This window comes from Phaethon aethereus (assembly GCF_964289735.1).
Source record: "Phaethon aethereus genome assembly, chromosome: 8".
Classification (NCBI taxonomy): Eukaryota; Metazoa; Chordata; class Aves; order Phaethontiformes; family Phaethontidae; genus Phaethon; species Phaethon aethereus.
In genome coordinates this window covers 19,225,933-19,250,053 of record NC_138584.1, presented here as the reverse complement: position 1 = coordinate 19,250,053, position 24,121 = coordinate 19,225,933, and the positions used below count along the sequence as shown (strand labels likewise).

Here is a 24,121-nt window from a genome sequence, read left to right as displayed (position 1 = left end):
CAGAACATTTTCCCCCCCGTAACTGTTACTGTACAGCACTTCCTTGTCCCCAGCTCAGTGAAACTGGAACATTTGCATCAAGATGCTAAAACATTTTATTGGAAGTCATGCAGGAAGGTGGAAAGATAAAGAGCTATTCATATACCTGAACATTTTTTTTTTTAATTTTCTGGGTTTTGTTTATTTTTATTCCTGTCCCATGAATTTCCTTAGTCTCTTACTGCATCTTAATCTTCAGAATACTGCATACTCTGTTTTCCCATTTAACTTGAGAGCTGGGGGGGAAGCTATGGGAAGAAGTAAAACATCCAGTTCTAAAGGAAACAACTTTTCCTTTTTCCACAAGATGTCCTGAAATAGAATCAGGGAGAAGAATGAGAGAGAAAGGTAGGCAGCAAAAACACCATGCTACTTCAGAGAGTTAGCTAGGGTCATCATTTAGGATACTCTTCTTCCTATCTCTGGGTCCCAGGTTTAAGACCTGCCTAAGATCAAAACCAAAAATATTTCTCAGCTCTCAGCAGACATTACCACATAAGAGCAGTTCCCTGCAGTAATAAACCACTGCAGTATCATTCACAATTAACAAGTAATCATATACATATAATTACATACCCTATGTATATATACGCACATCTACACATACACAAGATCCTTTCAACTGGGGATGGGAATGCTTAGTGAACTTCTGCAAGCTAAGGGAGATCTCCCATGATTTTCAATATTTCCTGGAATAGTAATCACCCACCACATACAGACAAGTCTGTAAGAAACTTCCCAGGACAGAGCAGAACTGATGTAACCCCATGCTAGCAGAGATGCTCCAAATGACAGTACCTGGCTCATTGTACCATGGCAGAGCCTCCAACAGAAAAACAATATTTGTGTTTCCTTTGTCTCTGAATTCTGTAAGTTCAGGTCATGCCATGAAAAGTCTGATACCTAATGTTCCATCTGCCCATTCTGCCAGGGAGCAGCACTTGTGCCTGGAACACCAGCAGTTTCCATGCATCTGGTTAAAAATAAAATGAAGAAAGTATCAGTTAAAGTGTATGGGGGTTAAGCTTTCTAACACAGTATTTTCAGTGTTGGCCATGAAATGCTACATGTTTTTCCTTGAAAAATCAGACTTGCTGTGTTTGGACAAGCTCATGCTCTGCCCTCTATCAGAGCTACTGGGGCTTGTGCTACAGCAAATCAGACCCCACATACCAACAACTGCAGCATTAGAAATAACATGGAGGTCCCTGCACAGTCACTCACCTGTTTCCAAAAGATCTTAAGGCCCCTGAAGAACCTGTGCACACCCTCAGCTCAGCCAGAGAAACCACATACAACAGGGCTGCTCTAGACTTTGGATCCAACAGGAAGCAAACACAAACCCAGGATACATTTCTATCTACAGGTATTGCACGGAGGATTTATACACTTTAATCCTCGTGCATCAAGCTCTCCTGCAAAGCGGTCTCAGAACTAGCAGAGCACAGGAGCTCAGCACTTGTATCATCCCTCCACATGATTATTTCTAAGGAATTTCGCTAGTGTAACAGGACAGCAGAAATGGGCCCTGTAGTATTCAGGTTTGTGAACGTGTTTGGAAGCAATCTGGCTCAGCAGATGATGGGGGATGATGCCATGCAAAACCCTGCTGTGCAGGAAGCCATGCAGACTACAGTGCCTTGGAACACCTCTGGATTAACTGCAAAAACAGACAAATCAACCTAATAAATCTCATGTGCAGGTACACCTTCCAAAAGTGTAGAAATGGTGAGAAGAGAGGAGCTCTGATAGAGCCACCTGTGAAAGGCTCAGATTACAGAACCAAGACATAATTGCATCTCCATGCCCACGTGCAGCTGAAATCTAGAGTCACATCAACAAACACTTGTCACATGAAACAACAGCTTTCAAGTGCTCTTATAGAAATTGATGACTCCTTCCCACACCTCTGCAGCTCAGGGGGGTCATCTGCTGTGGAGAGACAGAAAATGGTGCAGCCCTGCCCAGCCAGCTCTGCCAAGGCAAGCTATGGGTGCTCCTGGGAGCCCCTTTGGGAGTGCTTTGCCACCACCCGGGGTCCTGGCACACAGCGTGGCAGTGCCAGGGCACAGCTCCCTGGTGGCACAGCTCTGCTTGAGCAGAGCTGGCAAGGGGGAGCCTGGCCACAGCAGGCAGAGAACCAAAATGCCTTCACATGCTAAGGAGCCGAGCGAGCCACGAAACTCACGCTAGAGAAGAACCTGTACCCATGGTTTCGTTGCTCTGAATATGGAAAACTCTACCCGATTAGGCAAAACCCAAACCTGAAGAGACGAGAACTACGACCAGAAGAAATGCGCTGTTTTCAGTAGGCTCCTCACAGGACAGCAGGTCTGATCAGTAATGCTAGGCTTTCTGATGGTTTATTTGTTCATTTAAAATTTTCCCTCTTGATCAGAGCAAACAAGACCAACAGGCACTTCAGAAAGAGTACAAACAAGCTTTAAGTGTAGCCCTAGAATTTTCTCCAGGCTCATGATACACCAAAATGCCCCTCCCCATGTAAGTTATTCTTCTTTTCAAACACAAATTTCAAATAGTAGTAAGACCTATCAAATCTTCTCTCATTTCAAGCAAAATCAATCCTAAACCCCCCCAAACCCAATACACAACTCTTCATCCCTGCCTTGAAGCTGAAGTTGGATCTACAACTTAACAGCATGTGCAGATGCTCCAGCGGCACCGCTGCACCATTTGGTGAAATCGTGAGAAGTGTTTCTCCAGTGCAGGGCCAATTGCCACCATGGACCCTGGCACAAAAGGTGTTAAGTGTGTCTTTAGAAGTGCATCATTTTATGGATTTCCCTTCTCCTGGGGTTTCCTCATTTCCTAGTGAGACCCACATAACCGCAAACCACACAGGCTTTGGAAAAGGCTGCAGGAGTCCGGTCCCTATCTTTTGTACTGTCTACAATAAACCTTCTTAGAGGGCAGCAGAGGACAGTGAGAGATCTACCCTCCCACCCGTAGGCAGGATGAGCGCATCCCACAGATGCACATCTACCCTCTCTGCAGGGCTGGAAAGCCCCCAGACACACGCTATTCTACCACTTAGTTCTCTCTCCCATTTTCCCCCAGTATCCAACCTGTATCTTGCTCCCTGCATTTTAACCCCACAACTTCTTACCCTGTCCACCATAGCCAACCCCTCCCTTCCAGCAGCTGGCTGCCCAGGGGACACTTTCACTGCATTTTCACTGTTACACTATACAGAATATAATGAATCTTTAATTAAATGGCTTGATGAGGAAAGTCGTTCAAATTGGGCTTCATCAGCAAGACAAAACCCCAGCTGTCTTTCCTAAAGGATATAATGAAGCACAGTTTAAAATACCTGGAATCCCATTTTAGCACTGCAGAACAATGGTTTGGAAAACCAGCATTTGTTAGGTAAGCAGGGAATGGCAGAAAGAGAAGAGTCTCCAAGATCTTAAACAATCAGGCACGTCTTAAGCTATACAGCCTTTATGGCAATACCTTCATAAAGCAGGAGCTTCTAACCATCTAACAAGCTTAATGCAACCAGTAGCGAGAATGCAACTGCACGTGGATCATCATTTGCACATGCAAGGTATTACAGAAAAACAGTGCAAGGTGCCCTGGAAAAGGCACCTCTGGGAAGCTTACTGTAGCTCCACAAAAATGGAGTAAATAAAGCATGCATCATCAGCGTATCATCAGCATATCCTCAACGTGCTTCTCATCTCTGTAGGATGAGAGCAACATCGGGAGCTTCTCTTGTTTAATCTGCACAAGAGGATTCATGCGCTTGGTGCTGAATGACTCTTCACATTGACTTCAGCGGGAATGAGTTACCCTGGATTTCAGAAGGAAAAAAAGCACTAACAGAAAGTTAATGAGGTACAAACCAGGTTATGAATGGACCAAAGAAAAAATTCTCCTAAAGCTATTTCCTGCCCTGCTGTGATTGAATACATGCCTTTTAAGGCCTCACCTTACGCCCTCCCCTTTCTTTAGGCAATGCTTTATTGTACCCTGAGACTTTCTCCGCTTTTCTAATCAGTTTCCATTATGTCCTTTTCCTTTAAAGTTTGCCACTGTTACAGCTCCACCAGGAGCAATAATGCTGAAAACAGCAGCATGGACTGGTTATGGCCTTTTAAATAGTCTTGAACTGGAGCCAAGGTGGAATAAGTCTACTGGACGGGGGGGTTAAAGCACCAGGGCTCTCACTGCAGCGCCTGCATCCCTGCTCCTGCCAAGGCAGCTCTGCACACGACAACATGGAAAGTTTTAGAGCAGAGTCTAGCCTAGGGTAAGAAAAAATTCCTGACCTACGAGTTTTAAAAAGGATGTTATGAACCAGGGGGATGGATTTGGCCCCCCTTCAAACCAGAGGGAGACCCAAAGGCAGTGCACAGAGGCAGACCAGAGGAGCGCTCAACCCGTACGGGGAGTTTTCCCTATTTCCTCCTCCACTGGAAGAAGGAAGGTGATGCAAGTTTGCTTCATGGATTCATTTCTTGCTTTTACATTCAAAACAGAAAACCACCACCACGCCTCACACACATGCACTGCTATCACTCCTAATGACAGACTTTACCCACCTTCAAATATTTTTCTTTCAACCACATTCCCACCTCACCAGCTCACACTAACCGGCAAGGCTCAGAGCTGGCTGGCAATCTCATGAGACAGGCTCTCACAAGAATTTCCTGCTTCTGGTTCGGCCAGACATACTGCAGCAACAGACGCTCTCGCGGTATTTTGGCACCTCCACTCCTTGTTCAGGCCAAGACCCAGGAATGCAAGTGACAAACACACTTTTTAATTTTTAGAACTCTAAAATAACTCCGCTCTTCCCTCTGCTGTCATGGGTGTCTGGTTGGCTTCTATGCTAAGAGACTGCTTCCACTGAGATTAACTGAATTTGGAAACTACAGGGCTGAAGGTATCACCAAAAAATGTGCTTCCCAGAAAACAGCTCAGTAAGATACCACCCCAGTAGGGCGCTGGAACAGTTTACTCCAGAGAAGCAAGTGTTATGGAAAGAACAAACAACTGATCCTCCAAGTACACTGAATTAGGTTTTCCATGAGTCCTGGGGTACTTCCAGCAAGCACTTCTATCAAGATGACCTAGCTGGTGAAAACTCTGCGTAGGAGACTCAGGCAAGACTTACAGATCTTCCACGCATGTTCCTAAAAGTGCAACTCATGATGGACTGAGGAAGCCAGAGTTTCCATGTTTTCTAGTCTCTTCAATTGAATTACCCTGCAAGACTGCACTACAGCTGGACAAGGCCATTTCTTGGTGTGAGATACTTATAGGCTGCTACAGCTCACACCTGTACTTCAGGGAGCCTTTTTCTAGACATCGCTGCTGGCACAAGACAATTCCCACTGACAGATCAGCTTAGGAAAAAGCCTTGCTGGAAATCCAGCATTTAGGCCACATACAGATGCACTCAGACAAATCCCCTCTCCTCACGCCAGGTCTCACAAGCACCTGAACGCGTGTCCATGCCGCTGGCATGAAGTAAGGACCACGCTGGACACTGTGAAGGTTCTTGGCTCCTTTCAGAGGTGACCCTCAGATATACTAGTTGTTCACAGAAAATGCAGCTTCCTACAGCCTGTGCTGATACAAGCAGCAATCATAGCTTAACATACTTTCTAACACACCTTTCCTACCTCCTGCATGTGATGGCATGCTCCTCTGCCTCACGCTTAGCTCTCTTACAGCAGCAAAAGCAGGGGAAGTGGCAGGCAAGAACATCTTTTGTGAAAAACAAAAACCCCACTCCTAGCATACCAGCAACTCAAGTTTTAAGGATGAGTTGAGAAACAGAAGCCCAAGCTTCTCAGTATGAGTGCCTATATAGCTGGGCTGGGCTCCCAAATCACATGTAGGCTCAGTAGGAAATCGTGCCTTTCAGAGGCACTTTGCCTGTACCTCCCATTTCAGGGCTTTGGCCAGGGGTCAGAGAACACATACCATGGTGTGAGCAGTTCTTCAGGCATGTTAAAATACTTTAAAGAGATTCTGCTGCTGATCTCATCTACAGGAGTTATCACCTACGCCGGTGTCTGTGCAGGGCTGGGAGCAATGCCTTGCACCAGACAGGGTACGCGTGACAAGGAAAGCTGGGGTCAATGGCAGCCACCTCCTCATGCTCAGCTCCTCTGGAGTAGCTTCCCAAAAAAGTTAAATGAGCACATCTATTTTCTACTAGATATAAAGGGGAAAACCTACAGAAAATCCCATTACTAGAGCAGTCAACACATACGGGAGGCATGTCAGACGCTTTATGCATCAGAGACAGCTTTCCCATCCCTGGAGGGGCATGCAGAAAGCAAGGCACAAAGATTAAGCATTCTTTAAAAGATCCATGCTCCACATAGATTTAGCTTGTTCTTAAAACTTGTTGCTGGATATATTTAATATTGCCACTCACTGTACTTAATATTACTATGCATGCAAGTTCTATTGTGCTATTAACCACACACTTTTGTCAGCACCACACTACAGTCTAAAAATCTCCTAGTCAATATTTAAGGCTAAGAAAAACTTTAAAGCTAAAGCCGTATCATCTTGACAAATGTTACATTATTACATTACATCAGACTTTCCACTATTGAAAAACATGATCATGAGATCAGCTCAGGGAGATGGTAAGCAAGCAGACACAGGGCAGGAAAGAGTTGTAAGTGCTTTAAACTAAGACGACTGATTACAGGCTCTGCATTAAGTACTGTCACCTTACAGGATTGAGCCCCAGCTACTTATACACTTGCATCACAGACACAAGCCTTAAAGTTAAAAGAAAAAGTCCCTCTCCTCAAATCCTAACATACCATATGCATAGCAACTGCCTGTCTATCCTTTCACTCCTTCCTGGACTGAAACCATCAGCTAGATCTACATCCAGCTCCCCCACACTCCTCCCTGCTCTGAGTCCCACCAGCTTCAGAGCAGGTAGACAACGCTTGCACTTCTGACAGACACCTCTAGGCCACTTCCCATGCTGGATGCCTCCTGCTAGTACAAAGCCTGAAGTCCATTCTATGTGTTTAAATATTTAACATGACTGTCAATGTGTATTTTATAAGGCTAATAAGATTAAAACGGGTTTTCAGCACTTTTCATGCCACTCATGAGAAGCCCAGTCTGTTACCAGCATAGCACTTCATGGCAGACGCAGTTATGTAGTGAATCTGCTTTCAGGAATGCAAAATAGGGCACTTTTTAGATAAGGTTTCAGGACTTCTATAAATGTGAATGAGACCTTACACACGGTTTTACTAGCAGCCCTTTGTTTACATTCCATCAGAGAAATACAAACCCACTTCTCAAAGTTTTGGGAATACTGCTGCGCATTGGAGGGCTGGCAGACCTTTAGGAGCTACCATTAGGCTTCTGGTTGTGCACAGCAGCCCTGTAAAGAGGATAAGGAAACTAAGCAAAGTGGAAACTAGGTTAAAATCAGAGAAGCCTGGTGCAGAATTACAAGCAGTGCCTTTAGTCCTTAAGATGAAGTGCAGACAGAGCACATTTCAACTGCACAAAAGCTTTTGGCGGTTTCTGGTGGCTGCTGACATCTGTGCCAAGGTTCCCCTAAGGATGGAGAAACGAGAAACAAAGCCACGCTTGGGAAATATCAAAGCCAGGACATGCAACAGCAAGCCCTGGGAGGGACACGACACACCCGCAGCTAGTGGAGGAGACAGTCACAGGAGTATTTTCCCACCAGTACCACAGACCCAGCTGCCTTTGTCAGAGCCTGGAGAGCAGTTGCCCTTCTCTGTATTAGTTTCACCTTTCCTGGCATTTACTTTTGCTACTCTCCAGTCATCCAGCACGGCCAGGACATGGTGCCACAGCAGCGCAGGCTGCAGGGGACCCACGGCTCCAGCTGTTGGGTCAGACCAACCCATTGGGAGTCTTACTGCAGCCAAGCGGCCAGCACCAAAGCAAACAGAAACGCAGCACAAGAGCCCTTCTTCCCTGCTCAGCAGGCTGTAACACCTACAGGCCCCAGAACCTCACCGCCTCTGTTTGAGCAGGGCATCACCGATGCCACAGGTCCACGCCAAGTGCTGACAGCCGGGTGGCCTTTTGGAAACATAGCCACAGAAGAGCACTTCCCGTCCAACCCCGGCCACACCATTCCTGGTTGTTGTGGAAGCTCTCCGGTCAGACCTGCACGATGCACGTCCGGCTTGATGCTCCCCTCAGAAATGGCTTTCAGGCTGCTCATGGCATTTTCTCAGGTAAGATGGATGCCACTCCTGGCAGCCTGCCACTCAAACACACCTAGAAATGGCTCCTGCATCTGCTCTTTGCAGGCATAAAAAGACCAGTTCTGCTTTGTAGATTTTTAATGATTTGGTTAGCTGTGAAGCAGGGGTATAAGGGCAGAGTGGCACCTTTTCCAAAAGGCTCCTTGCACTCTGGAAATGAACAACTATTCTCTATCACCGATGCTGGTATTTTCAGGCTCGCTCTATATCAGGCCACTCAGGAAAAGCCTGTCCATCATCCCCACAGCACAAACTGGGAGGTTATCAGCTGCCATCAACAGCCCCACAACAACATAGACACCAGGGGCCATGGGAGACCACCCTCCCCATGGTACCTTTCTGCAAAGGCTCTTCTAGGACACTCTCTTCCAGAACCTTAAACCTCAATATATGAAACCTCTGTATGCCAAGTATTCATTGCTAGGCCTTTCTAAGAATCATTTTGCAAAGCTTGGATGGCAATATGTTTTCACAGCTGATGTGGAAAGGCTAGAAACAACATTTTCCAATGAGAAATCTCTGCTTTACAAAGTGTGCCCTGTTTCTTAGGGTTAATCTGACTTGCTAAGGGAGGGGAAAAAATCCTTTTATACTGTTGACATAAAATATCTCTGTCTTAATGGTGGAATCATTCCATTTTCTACTCTGTTCTAGGACGGATATACTGAGACAGGGAAGAAAATAAATCAACATCTGACCTCAAAGCACCCATTCCTGGTGCTAGTGATGGCCCATCTTATGCCATCTGACACCCTGATTAAGCCCGAACACAGGTTCCCTTTGTCCAGTGGGACGAAAACACCAGCAAGGTCTCTGCAGGGTTAAAGCAGGGCAGCTGCCTCCCAAACAGCAGTCCTTGGACAACTCATGACCTTCAGGATCACAGCAAGCAGCTCATTATGAGTCTGTTAAACAGGTATCAGTATTACAGCTTATTCATAATACATGAACAGCTTAAGTGGGTCACAGAGACCTGTATATCCAAGTAGCCTGACTCCAACAGTGGTTGGTACTGGCAGCTTAAGGAAAGAATAACAGAAGGAGGACAAGTACAAAGTACTGCTGTCTCTGGTATATTTTCCCCCAGCTTATTGTAAGAGGCAGCATATATTTCCAAAGCCAGATATTGCATCTAGATCAAAGTGTTAAACAGCTATTGATGGATCTCTTTTTCATTAGCTAACACCTATCTGTACTTTTGGCCCCAGCAACATCCTAGCAATGAATAGACAGTTCAGTTGTGCGTTGCATGACAAGGTACTTCCTTCTGCTTGGATTTGCTGCCTGGGTATTTCTCTGGATGTCATCAAGTTTCATACTATCATTCCCGGTTCATTTTCTCCATATCATTTGAGATATTGTAGAGCTCTCCTATTTCTCCCCTCCCTGTCCAAAATAACTTTGAGATAAAGGCATGTATCTAATTAGCATCACTCCATACAGAAGCAGTCCTACACTACAGCAAGGTTTTTTCATCCACTCCTACCTTTTCTGCTTACACTGCATTTCCAGAATGGGTAACCAGAACCTCACACAGCATTTCAGGTCCAGATGAATAATCAATTTAAGCCCAGTAAAAAAATGGCCTTTCAGCAATACTGGAGGTATACAGCATTTAAGAGAGTTTTAGAAGTGCTCATCTTGAAGGGACTGTCCTACCCCAGAGCCCTGTGGCCAAGGCAAGCTGGTTGTTTTACTGTGTGACAATAAGGTCACACCCCAGAACAAGAGGAGGATTAACAGAAACATCTGCTTTAAAGGACAGAAATATAAGAGATTGCTGTATGGCACTACTGAAGCCCCATTTCATACGGATTGGGGTTTCAGTTGGACTTGCCTGCATCAGTGAAGACATGGCATCCAGCACAATGCATAAAGTGCTGACAAGGGGCTCTGCCCTACATCAACTGCCAGGTCACACCCCCCCATCCCCACCCTTTCCTTCATACTGGCTGTGACAGCATGCCTTTCCTACCCTAACTTCTGCCCTGACTACTTACCCTGCATTGGTGGGGTTCTGCCTTTCAGTTTTCTTCCTTAAAATCAGCTCAGATCAGCCAAAGGGATCAAGACTTACTGGACAAAGATCAGTAAGGCCAACAGCAGAGTAGTTCTGCCTGATTTCTCCTAGAAACTACACTAAAACCAGTTGCTCTTTGTACACATTTTGAGCTGCTGCAGCCAGGAGGAATGTGGAAAAGGGTCTATCACAACCCTGTGCCAGCCCACCTCCTTTAACACCCTTGACTCCAGGAAAGTACCACATTTGGAAGTTTCCAAATACATGTGGCTACAGATACCAAGCCATGAACCAGTGCATTAAACTTCAGTGAATACCTAGTGACTAGCAATAGCCACACCACCCCTCCTCTGCACAGTGTTGGAAGAATGTGAGATACTTGAGATCCATCACTTTTACTGTTTTAAGCACAGTGATGACAGGCACACTCAGCTATCTGGGTAAGTGGAACTCTCCAAAACACTTGCACTGTTTGCAAAATCGACTCCTGTAGGACTGGAAAATGTCTCTCACCTTTAGAGGCATGGTCTGGAGTTTAGTAGTAAACAGTCAAAGTATTCTAAAAGACATCGCTTGCCATTTTTGGAGAGCAGGCCAAAAACTAGCTCCAGCTCTAAAACACTTGCCTTTCTAGCTTGGGTTTGGATGGAGACAACCATCTGCATGGCTGCTGGTCTGTGACTCAAAGGACATCAACCATACTGAAGTGCAGAGACGTATGCACAAGCTGGATTCTCGTCATGTAAGATCACCCTTTCTATGAGGTATGGGATTCAGATTCCCTGACAGCTCTTACATTAAGCCTCAGAAAAAGAAGAGAGAAATACAGAATCAATCACAACACTGTCAGTACTGTCCAATTATGTGGCAGTCTTGTTTCAGTGGCCAGCTGGGACTGAGCTGAGACAATTTCATCTTGCCAGAGAACTTTGGTTGGCACCCAGAGACAGACATGGACAGCCAATTCCTGTACTATTAACACACATAAACCTTCCGGAAACAAATTATCACATTTTTTTTTTTAAAGATAGTGCCAAATACTGAATCTCTACAGAAAGGAAAATGAGTTCTGCAAGTCCTGAACCAGCTATTTTTTAAATACTTGTTTGGTTTTGCTATTGCTTCAAAAATGACAGAAAAATAGCACATTGCAGTGTGATCAAGTAACTTGTGTGTGATCCGTGGCCTTGGATTAAGGCAAGACCTGATTCAGGTACATCTCAGCCATAAAACATTTAATTTTTCTTCAAAGAAAAAAATCCCAATACTGCTACAAAAGAGGCAGCAAGAAAAGATAGTCACCTGATACTGTGGGCACTTCATTTACCTTCACCCTATAGTTGTGACTGCCCAAACCTGATACCAAAGGTGAAGCTCTTTTACAACTTGATTAGAGATATGCACTTGTAAAAAACGGGGTATTTTAAAAGCAATTAATGATCAGCAATTACTGACAGTAATTTCTTTCTAGGTAGGAACACATTCTCTGCAGCCACCAACCTCTGCGAGTCTGCCACAAGCAATGACGGCAGAAGCATTCTACGAAGATGCCTCTAGGTAATGGGTAACTTATGGGCAATGAAGACTCCGCTTTGTATAGGTGACTTGTGTTTCAGGTCAGACACTTAATAATCAGGTCTACGTTTTTGATCCAGTACTATTTACCAGGAGACTTTTGACAGAGACAAGAAATCCTCTGCAACGTGAACAACACAGAAGCATAGACACTGTTTGTGCAGGATAATCTGAGCTGCTAAGTTCACAAAATACCCGGTATGAGCGGAGTATTGCAAGTTAAAGCTTGGTCACGTCCCACCTCACCTGTGCTGGATTCATGCTGTGTCTGCAGCAGAGGCTGAGTAGCTGTTCCAGAGTCACTCTGGAGAAACCAGCAAGGGAGAATAACCAGTAGTATTGGTAGAAATTAAAGTCTGCATGTATTTATTTTAATAAAAAAGTCAGTGTTTAGACTAATGCTTGTTGAAGAGTTGCATGCCCTGGTCATCTTGCCAAGAGTGATAATTGGAGGCAGTGAGTTTAAGGACACAACTGGCCTTATTGATCAAATGCAGTTTTGGGAGAAATAGTAACAAACCAGAGGTTCTTGCCTCTGCCACATTTATGTTTCTATGTCAGAAGTATGTTTTACTATGAACCACTCTGTCCACTGCCAGAGCTGAGACTCAAGGAGCATCAAGGAAATCACACTGGTTTTATATGCAGCATTAGGAGTTTTGTATAAAAATAATCAAGACTCTAGAACTGGAGGAAGCTTGGCAAGATGCAGCATTGGGGCAACAAGTGAGCACAGTGAACTTGGCATCAGAATGTAGAAAGTACTGTCCTTATAAAGCCAACTGCCAGAAGGGCCTGCAAAGAAACACAAAAATTTAAAAGATAATAGGAATAAAAGATTAAGGAATATCTGTTCCACTGGGTTAGAGTGTTAGCTAGACAAATAACATTGTGTAAAAACATGAGACATGTCTCTTCCTAGGAAGTGAACTACAGGACCTGTACATCTTTTCTCAAGACAGCGCTTTATAACAAAAGCTCCATATCAGCTAAAAGACCTTGCACCACACTGCTCAAAGGAAACGCTAGATTGCCATACAAACCTATAATGCGTTCATTACTGAAGCGTTTAGTGGAAAGGGAAATCAGTCAAGTTTAGAGAGCTTTAATGAAGTGAGACAGGCACCTCCACACGCTATTACCAGCAAACAGCTGCACTTACCCTCGACCACGGCAGAGCCCTGCAGAGGTGCTGTCAGAGGTGTGCCCTGCCAGCAGAGATGCCATCCCAGCTCCTGTTCTTCCCACAGCGCTGCAGCCCGTGCTCCGCATGGGAGCGCGGTGGCAGGGCACATCAGGACCCTGCCTTGGGGGACCAGTACAGAGGGGCTATGAGAGGCCAACTGGGAGACATGAGGGCTAGAGAGGGGACCAGGTGGAGAGACATGGGACTGGAGGTGGGTTTGCAAGTGGAAGCACATGGGAGGCAGCAGAGGGAAAATGAAGATATATGCTGCTTCTGTGCATGTGTGTCCTGGCACAGTGCTGGGAGCAACTGCTGCTTGTGCCATTGGTGCAGCATGGCAAACCTCAGCTGGGGACTTTGCTCCCCATACTGGAGCATCTCAGAAGCCAACAGGCAGACGCACAGCATGCAGGAGCTCTTCTGCATCACATGCTCTGCCACACTCTGGAGCTGCTGTCAAGATCCCACGATGCGCAAGACAGCACTGCGTCCTGCATACCAACTCTCTCCTTTGCAGAGCACGTACGGTGCTGCAGGCTTGCAGGGAGCATTAGGATTAAAGAAACCTATCAGACAACCTACAGGGGTTTTGTAACATCCCCAGCTTTAAGTCTCAAAACCAAAATTCCAGCAGTGACTGTGGTAAACTAGTTTTTATAATGCTTTTAAGTGAGGGAGTTACCAAAGAAAGATTGAGGTTCAATCTGAAAGTCCGGGCAGGGTAGCTCCAAGCCAGATGTATAAGTCAGAGCAGCAGAAAAGGCTCTCTTCACTTTTTTTGAGGAAGCTCTTACAGTTATTTGGAACCTTTAACCACTTAGCATTTGCACTGAACTGTAAGCTCACCAAGGGCTATTTATCACAGCTAAAGGAACAGTGATTAACAAAGTACAAAAGCTGAAATCAGGCTTCCACAATAATAATCAGTGTCCACAGGATATTAAAAACAGGCATTTAATTTGGGTTCTGCCATTTTTTTTTTAATCTTCTGGTGAACAACTTTGATAGTCCCGAGAAACTTGACATTGCAGTTTAATAACAAAGTCTAAATATTGCCTCTGCTAGAAAAGCATTAAACCCAAGTTGCTCCTAGACTGTCCTTAAAGATTGTTTTACAGTTCTATAGATAGAAACCAATTACAATGAACATAGTCCACTTATATTGATCTGACTAGAAGCTACTTCCTAACATTTTCATTAAATCTGTGATCACAGAAGCAAAACTGAAAATTAAAAAATACAGTTCACCCAAAGTGACAGCCCTATTAACACAGGGTTAGAGCTACATCAGCAATAAACTTTAAGACCAAAGAACCACCTACCCGAACCATGGGACAGCACTCAAACTGCAAAGCAGATAGAAGGGGCAGAGCCACAGAAACAAATCAAACTGCTTTTGAAATAGTCTGCTTTAGGAGGCTAAAACATCCCTTCTCTTGTCTACTGATACTACCATTACATAGACTTCTGATAAAGGTCTACCTGATACTGTCCGAAAGATTGTTTTTTAAGCTTCAATACTCTTTAAGAGAAACTTAAATACTGTTTAAGAAGCTTTTCTCCTCTACTGGGTGCTTTTCAGTTAATTTACATGCTAATACCAAAACACTGAAAATGAACACTAATGAAATACATTAAAGAAAACACAGATGCAGATTCTGACCAGAGTTACTTCATTGCCTTCTGTGCCCCATGATGAGCATCACATGTTTGCTCCTGGAGAAAGCAACTGACACACTGTTTATGGGAGATCATTACATTTGGTTCTGCCAACTATATGCTCTGCAAAAGACAACCAAAACCCACATTAAGGCTCAGGTATACATCTTACCTGAAGTCTGACTGGTACTTCTCAGCATGTTTTCAGTATAACTGAAAATAACTCACTGACAGTATCTTGCACACTTGCACTCTAATTTTGAGGTTAGACTGAGAAGATGCTGAAAAGGACAAGCTAAAGGAACATGTATATGGCTCAGTATAGAATGGGAAAGGTATTCAAGAAAAAAACCTATCTGACAAGAGGTTGGAAAGGTACCTAGTGCCATTCCTAATTTTTTTGTCAATCTTCACATAAAGCTTTTGCCCATGTTTACTCACCCACTGTTTTAAGCACTAAGAAATGACACAGCAGTAACCCCTGTGCTTTCTATCGTAAGTTTTCTATGCAGAACAAAGGTAGTCTGTAACATCAAGGGTAAAGCACAATAAGAACATGCAAAGGGGTCAGTGCAAACGTACAAGACCCCCACAGTTTGTTATCACAGTTTAAAGAATTATGAATTATTTAAAGTGGTAATAAAATGTTTAATCACTTTCCTCTCTAGTGATCCACAAGTGCTAATCCTCCATGGAAATGAGGCCAATCTTTGCCAGTTGTGCAGAGAGATACTGGGTTAAGTGATTAGTCAGCAAATACAGGGTTTTTTTGCACTAGCATGTGCTATAAAATAAAAAACCCATAGCCTAATTAACCTCAGGAGCTAGCAGAGCCTTGAATCTGTTTTTCCTGAGCCTAGTGTTTCCATTACTTTGCAATAGACATTGTTACACTACAGACCTGTCTAGGTCTACAGAGGGCACGGAGGAAGTGTCTAGAATTCAGTAGCAGCTATGTAGTACTACCTCAGTCTGTGCAATACATAATACATAACTTACTACGTAACTCTTTTTGCCCTCTATTTTCTCAGAAGCCTCCACCAACCGGCCTGAGAATTGTTCCTGCAAGTGGTAAGCTGCAGGACTCCAGCCCAGCACAGGGTGCAAGCTCTAGTTCACATGTGACAGCAGAAGCTGGGCAGGGTGGGAAGGAGTGGCAGCTCAGGGTGCTCGGCACTGAGGAGCAGGTCACCTGGCCCAGCGCAGCTGGAAGCTCTGCAGAAGTACTGCTGTGGGCAAAGCCCTGCCATCGAGCAAGCAGATTAGGGAAGAGGTACCCAGAGATGCTCAAAAGGCAGCTAGGAGTTCTCCCCAATGCTTGTTGAGAGCATGGGATCTGACAAACATACTCCTTTGCTGCTCAACCCCTGTCCTCACTGCTGAAGGACTGTATCCTCCTACACCACAGGAATGCAGCCCCACAAGTTGTGCCCAGTGGGTCTTGGGGGAGCAGGGAACAATAACACTCTTGGGTGGAAGTTTCCTCTTGACAACCAAGGAGGGAATCACAGCGATCTTTTATGCGGCAGCTCCTGAAGCTTTCCCAGCATCAGCTATTCTCCCTTTCCTATGTGGCAGCTGGGAAGACGCCAGGTCACTGTGGGTGCATTTTGCTGAGCTTTCAGGTTTCCATCTGTTTGTGTATGCACAGAAATGGCAGAAATGCTGTTTTGTGCTATCCCAAGCACATTAAGACAACTTCAGCAGTAAGAGCAACGTGCTGATGAGGGCTCTTCCCAGCAACTAACACTGTTGTGTTCAGAAGGTGACAAGAAGAGTTTATACCAGAGGAATAAACAACTGAGAACATACTGCTGGAACAAAAGGTGCTGGAACTGGTGGTCTGGTCAACGATCACAACATTTCCATTGGAGTTAATCAACTTGAACATCAAGCACACTGATGACTGCACTCAGCTACACAAGACACCCAGCTTATCCACATTAGTGATCTACCTCTGGCTTACTTCAAAAGTCTTTACCTTTCTGCCAAATGCAAGCCTCCCCAGAAACTATGAATTTTAAAATAAGTTCAGAAGTTGATAACACAAATATAATGCCTTGAAATAAGCATGACTCTTGCAAACAAATCATTAAATGCATGACTAATTTTTATACTTTACTAAAAAAATACTGGGCTTTTTCCCAGTACTGACTGAACATGACCAAATTTAATTCAAGTCTTTTTTTCTCCCTACAATAACTTGGAGCAAGAACAAACATAACCCCAGATTTTATTTTGTTTTGCTCCAGACAGACAACCCGTAAAGAATGCAATGGTGCTGAAGGGGTAAGCAATAGTATCTATAAAGCCTGAAAGCTCAATCAACGCTATTACAAACTACTGCAGAAATTTGCCTGCTGCATAGTGTTACAGTAATTGATGACAAGCCTTCTTAATAAGAAGTCTAGTCAGTGAAAGAACACGCTGCATCAGTTCTTAAATATTGCATTATGGGTTTTCAGTAGCATGAAACAGAGGAGATGGAGGCAGTGCTGCTCAGTTCACACATCTGTCAGACAGTTTATCAGGGAGCACAAGACACCTGAAAGCACTGCTCCAGCTGCATATTCAGCCAGGCTGTTGTCTTTGGGATGCACCTGGGTTTTCACTGGTCTGATCAGGCTTCAGAGCCTGACCTCCTACATGCCTCTTGGCAGGTTTCCTGAACACAAACTCTCCATCTATTAATTCTTTGCAGAAACGGTACCCTACAACCCTGTCTCCCTCATTCCTTCCTTCCTCCACTGCTCCAGTCTGCTCTGTACAGAAGCCCATTAAACAGTTAAGAGATCAGCAAGACAAGCCTGGCTGAGTCCTGTCTTGCCAGGAAGCTCAAGTCAGGAGTACGCGCTCAGGAGTTGGGCTTTACATTAACTAGGTTAAGCCAAGCATACACCAACTGTACTGCTAAAACATTCATGCGTTTGTGCTTACGTTACATAAGAAGAATAAGAGATTGCACTTTGAGAAACTGGTGCATAGACTATATCCTCCCTCTTTCCCTCTGTCACCCAGTTGACTGTATGAGTCACAATGCACTACAACAGCCTTGGTCCACTTTCATACCAGGCTGACCAAGCCTGCTGAGGTGAGAGTAGTCTTTCAAAGGCAGCATGAAGAAACTGGTTTCACAGGGCTTCATCCTCCTTGTTTTCTAGCAGTGGATCCATCAGACCAGGAGGCATCCAGATTTAATGACTGTCAGCTGTCTCAACAGTGGAGATTTCATGGCAATTCAACTGACATGCCTGACTCCATATATCCTAATATACAACAGGTTTCATGCTCAGAGTAATTCAATAGGAAGGGACCTCAGGAGGTTTCTAGGCCAACCTCTCATGGCTGGCCTTGCCTTGAGTGGGAACAGATCAGGTTGCTCAGGGCTTTATCCAGCTGGGGCTTGAAAACCTCCAGGGATGACAACTGCACAGCTTCTCCAGGCCCTTGTTCCACTACCTGGCTGGCCTCACTGAAAAGCCTTCTCCTTATACCCCATTAAAACCTCATGCTTCAATCTGCGTCTGTGGGCCCTCCTGGCACATGACTGAACAGCCTGGCTCTGTGCTCTTGATGGGGTCTGTGAGTGCCAAGTAGAGAGGGCAATTACTCCCCTCCATCTACTGGGTCTACTGTTGTTAATACAGCCCAGGATCCTGTTGGCTGCCTTTGCTGCAGGGACCCACTGCTGGCTTATGGCCACTGTGATGCCTAGCAGATCCCCTCAGGTATTTCTGCAGAACTGTCCCCCACCAACTCAGTCCCACCTAGGGATCCTTCCTTCCCTGGGGCAGGACTTTGCATTTGTCCCTGTTCAACTCCATAAGGTCCCCATGGATCAGCCCCTTCCTTCAGCCTGGCGAGGTCCCTCTGAACAGCAGCCCACACCTCATGGGTATTGCCTCTCACCCTTGCCCCCCTCGTCCCTGTTCAGGGCCATTCACAGCTCAATACAGATGCCCCAGGTCACCGATAAAGACATTTAACAGGGCAGACCTCACAAACTTCACCAGCCTCCAGGAGTTCTCAACCAGGAATTCAGAGTGAATATAAACCTCAGGAAAGACCTTGGGAGGCTGCCAACAGCCACCCATCAGGATGAACAGAAGGGTCAGGAAGCAGCGCTGGGCTCCTCCAGCTCAGAGTGGCCACAGGCCTCAGTGCCTGGCCTGCCTGAGCACCTGCAGCTGGTACCTCCAGAACCCCGGCTGGCAGCAGCGAGAGCAGAGCAGCTCTGGCTACAACAGGGAAGACCCTCTCAGGAAGCTACAAGAAACACTGCTGCTTCTTGGGGGGCTCTTCATGAAAGTGAGGTTGTCATAGATGTTTGCCAAGATGTCCAAGGCACATGCCAAGCCCTCCATCACAGCACACAAAGCTCTGGGCGAAGCAGTCGTACACATTTCTGCTTTCTAAAGCCTTGATATAGTCTTACTGTTTTCAAGATGATATCCTGGTCACTAACTACTCAAACAAAGCAGACTCCCTAACTAAACACAACTGACTCACAGTCACCATGCCAGGGAGGGGACGCCGCCCCGGGGGGTGCCTCAGAGGGGAGAGGGACCAGGAGCAGCCAGGCACCATCCCGCAGAAACGAGCATCTTCTCCCCCTCTCTGCAAAGCACTGCTGTAATGATGTTCCCAGGAGGAAGAATTGTAAATAATTAAGTTACATGTTCAGACAAGCACTACACTGCAGTGTCATGCATTGTTGTAACTTTAAGAGGATGTTTGTTCAGTATTTTTTTCTTTTTTACTTCACAGAAAACTCAGGGGAGGGATTGCTCCATCATTCAAGAGAACTAATAAGGTTCAAATTATGCTTCAAAGCTTTTTCTCTCCTCTTGAGTCATGACTCTGCCTGGACAAGCCACCCATGGAAAGCAGTAAATCTGTTCTGCTGTTTCTAGTAAAAATTTACCATGTTCAGGCTTTACTTCCAATCACTTCTGAACTAGGGAGTACAGATCAGTAAGAAACCTGGTCTCAGGGCCAGCAGGCATGGGCCAAGCAAAAAAAAAAAAATCCCAGAATATAAACAGAATAGATCATTAGATTTATTTAGTATTATTCTCAAACTGACAATAAACTGTGTAATTCAATGATAAATTGTTACCATATGCATACCCTGCAGCACAATTCTTTTTCATATTTGTGGATGCTGGGAAATAACATCTAATTATGGTTTAAAACAATTTAACATCTTTAGTATTATAAAAGTAAATGTCACATCTTGTAGTGTTTTGTTAAAAGAAGAAAGCTTTGCTTTACCTGACTGATACTTGTAACAGGCAAGATACAATTAATTTGGTGTTTAATTTGCTGGTTTTAACCCCAGGAGAGGGCTAATGCTGTCAAGTACTCACACCCAACGCTATTTTGCTCAAGGGTCCAGCAAAACCCTTCTCTTCCTCACAAATCAGTAGCTCTCCTCCATTACTCCTGCAACCTTGGGTTGTGTCTCTTTGTCCACTACCTTTCCTGAGCCAGAACAACTAGTGATGCTGAAGGGAAGAACAGAAAGTAGCCTGCTTTGTAGAGAGTAAAAAGTATCCCGCACCCTTTGCTTCGTCATTTCATGCTTTTTTATTTCCTTATGGCACCTCAAATGGTACAGCAAATAGTAACAGCCACTCCCACTTTCAGCTCTGCTGCCCTAACTTGTAATTCACTGTGCACGGGCACAATTTGAGACCTCAAAATGGAAAAAAATCACATATTGAGCCAGAGCTGATTCCCCACACATACACAGCTTGTGAATTTGCACCATTTCCCCTTTGTGAGAAATTATGCAAATGGCAATGAGAGTCAAATAACTACATACCAGTGAGTCATGGGACAGATCAGTGAAAACTCACTTGGAATCTGGCTGAGAAACAGCTGCTTCTGAGAGCAGCATGTGGTAAACACACTTTAGTGATGCTGTCACCTTTAAGAGCATTCCGATGTGCTTCAAAAAGTAAATACACATGGGTACACTCAAGGAAGCGCATGTACAAGAACTGCGCAGTATCTCAGACTGTTATACAGTTGCGCAAAATTCAAGTAAACTTTGTTATTGCTAAAAGAAGGTCACAATATCAAAAATAGCAAGTGGAGATACTTATCCATTGCAATCAGTGGTCAAGAGCAGCTACCGGTGGACTACAGCTAGTAGCCCAGCTCTGTCCCACAGGCACAGCAGTATGTGCTTGCGGATCACCAGATGAGCTACAGTACCACAGAGAGGGTGGGAGATGGAAGGGGTGCGAAGAGGGTTAAGACATGCTCACAGGAAGGCAGGTTGCCAATGTAGTAGTTTTGCAGTTTCAAGCAGAGTAAGGTTTGTTTAATTTGCTACTCACAACCCGTTGGGAAGGAGATAACTGGATGGCACTTCAACGCACGCACTGCCTGATGAAAGAGTTTATGAATGGGCTGAGTGTGTTAGAGTCCTAAGAACACCCAAAGCACGGCTCCCGCAGCTGCACATCCTTCACACCTCTCCAACCAGTCGGCCTGTGTCCCCTGCACGCCCGCACACCTCTACCCCACTGGGCCTGCAGTGGCTGCACAGGGAAGGCGACAACAGGTTCAAGGGCATTCGGGCTAACACCGAGTACAACAAACACCAGCTCTTGTGCACAGGCCAGCAGGTACTAGAGGTATCAGTAACGCGCTGCCTGGAACAGAGCTCCAGCGAGCGTGTTATGAAAACGGGGTTTGGATCGAGCAGGGCTGCAGCGCGGACACAAGCCTGCACGACCGACCGGGGATCCATCCCGCTGCACCGAGCTGGGCAAGCTCGCACGGAGCGGGGCCCCGCACGCCCCAGAGAGGATGAGTCACGGTTTACACCGTCCACTAGTTCTCAGGAGCAGCACGCCGCTCGCCGCTAACCGCCAGCGCAGCCCGGCTCCGCGGCACCGGGCGCTGCCAGCCGGAGCGGTCGCAGGAGGCCGGGCAAGAGCCGTTGCCCGGGGCCCGCCGCGCCGGTCCCACCGCCGAGGGCTGCTGCTCCGTGAGCGGTCCCTGCCGCCGCCGCCCCCACACCACTCCCGCCAGGACTCCGGGGCGGGCTCGGGGACACGCCCGGCGGTGCAGCCGCCCCGAGGCCACCTGCACGGCGCGGGCACCGCTCGCCCCGGCCCCTACCGTACCGTACCTCCTTCCGGCGACTGGGCGCGCCCGGGCGGGTGAGGAGCGCCGTCTCCTCGCAGACCACGGCCGCGTCCTCCACGAAGACGCAGTCGGGGAGGCTCTCGTCGGCCGGCAGCTCCAGCACCTGCAGCCCCAGCTTGCTCCGCAGCACGCCCACGTACAGCTGATGCTCCCGCTCCGCGCGGGCGAAGTCTACCTCGGGGCCCGCCGCGCTGCGCAGCGCCTGCCGGCACAACGACTCGGGCAGCGCCCGCACCACGGCGTGCGTGCAGCGCCCGAAGGCGGCAGGGCCGCCGCCCAGCCCGGCCATGCTGCGCGGCGCGAACGGCGGGACGCGGAGGAAGGCGGGAGGGACAGACGGGCGGCCACCGCCGCCGCCGGCCCTGGCAGCTGATAAAGCACCGCCCGCGGCCCGGCCGCGCCCCATTGGCTCCCCACCAGGCACATTTCCATGGGGCCGCCGCCAAGCGCGCTCCCATTGGCTGGCGGCGGCGGACGGGCCGCGCCATTGGCCGCCCCCCGCAGGGCGCCGCTTACCTGTGCGGCGGGCGGGAGCGGCGGCACCACCCGCTGAGCCCTGAGGGGGCCGGGGCGATCCCTTCAAGCGGCAGCGCGGGCCGCGTGGGAAGAGGCGGTGGGGCCTCGACCGTCCGTGGGGCGGCCCCGGCGCTTGGCCCAGGCCTTGCCCCTGGCAGGACCTTGGGGCTGCCCGCCTGCCGTGGGGCTGCGGTACCACAACGCGGCGGCCTGGGGGGAAGCATGGTTTCACATAGTAGTTTCACGTAGTAGTTATGCACAGACAGCTACGCTGACAGAATGCGAACACCTGTGTCTCCCTGCGTTTCTACGCTCATTCAAGCTCAGCATGGGCAGGGGGAAGGCTGCTCACCGCTCTGCTCGAGGACGAACTGGGCTGCGTGCCCTCTGTGGCCGCCTGCCGCTTCCCGGCAGCGGAGCCAGAGGCCAGGCGATTTATCCATGCGGCTGAAGGCAGCATCTCCCGCAAAGGCAGGCAGTTCCAAATACAAATCCGAAGGGAAATAAGCCCAGACACTTCCTAATCCCTTGTTGTGGCTTTCCACAGGACCACTCACCAGGAGAGCTTGTCCACCTTCTTCCACTCCTTTACGCTGTCCAAGTTTCCATCTCTGCAGGGCAGAAGGGACACCAGCGTTTTTTGCTCCACCTCAGGGACTGAAATGATGACCATTTTCCACTCTTTCCCCTAGAAGAAACTTTTACTTCCCTGTGTTTCGTTTTCCCCAGGTTTGATCCGCAGCTGAGGTTACCCCAGACGAGGGCCAGCCTTTCCTAGCGCACACCTCTGGCTTCCAGGCAGGAGGCGAATGAGGCTTTGGGCCAGACCTCGTACCATGGGAGATGTCCGCAGCACCAGCGCCGGGCTGCGCTGCTCCTGCTGCCGCCCTCCAGGTACTTCCGAGGTCTCTCCTCTCCAGAGCAGACAGGAAGAGAGGAGGAATATCAGTTTTCCTTCCAGTTCTTCTTTTACTGGCAAGGGTCTCTCAAGTGTCCCGCTGGTCACGGAGGGGACCCCACCAGCACACAGCTCCATGTTCCCCCTTCGGTGCTCCAACAAAACCCGGGCAGCTGCCTCGGCCGCGCTGTCAGAGACATCGGCACGTGTTCAGTGTTTGGCAATATGGTTAATGAATAGCATGAAGGAAAGTGTTCAAGTGTATCAAAGTGTGTTTCCAAAATGGCAGCTGACTAGATTTTCATCTGCATTTTCCATATGTTCTCCAAATATCCTGTGAAAGCTGCCTTAACGTGCACAGGCACAGTTATTTAAATAACTGTGATTGACTGAATAATGTGCAAATATTATTCTCCTTAACCAAATGGACAGGTAACTGAGCTGCTATCATGTGGGACATTTCAAATTGTTGAGAAACCACTACAAATGGTATTACACCATCTTTGGTATAATGTGTGATCCTTCCACAGTTGTTAAAGCTTATTTTTACTTATTACAGATTGATATGGCCATTGGCGTGCTTTGGTTTGCTTTTTGTTAGTGTGAATTTTAGCCAGACAAAAAAGTGCTACTATCCTTCTGTAATTTAAAAAATTGCCAGGGTTCCTATCTGAAAGGGTATTGAAAATAGTTGTTCTTGCAGCCAACAGACTGGAAAGTTCTAGTCAATACATATTTTTTTGACATCCATACATACCTTACAAATTTATACGTGATGACAATTTTTAGATCTCACTGAG

At 46.9% G+C, this 24,121-nt stretch overlaps 1 protein-coding gene across 1 annotated transcript in view; it reads right to left on the bottom strand.

Moving 5' to 3' along the window:
• Positions 1–23,092, bottom strand: part of DDAH1 (dimethylarginine dimethylaminohydrolase 1) — a gene marked incomplete at its 3' end in the record, with an annotated part of 57,815 nt that extends 34,723 nt beyond the window's left edge. Inside the window, exon 1 of the mRNA XM_082002706.1 lies at positions 21,891–23,092. Coding sequence (XP_081858832.1) covers positions 21,891–22,313 — 423 coding nt within the window. The 5' untranslated portion in view covers positions 22,314–23,092. The remainder of the gene's footprint in view (positions 1–21,890) is intronic.
• Positions 23,093–24,121: the final 1,029 nt, after the last annotated feature.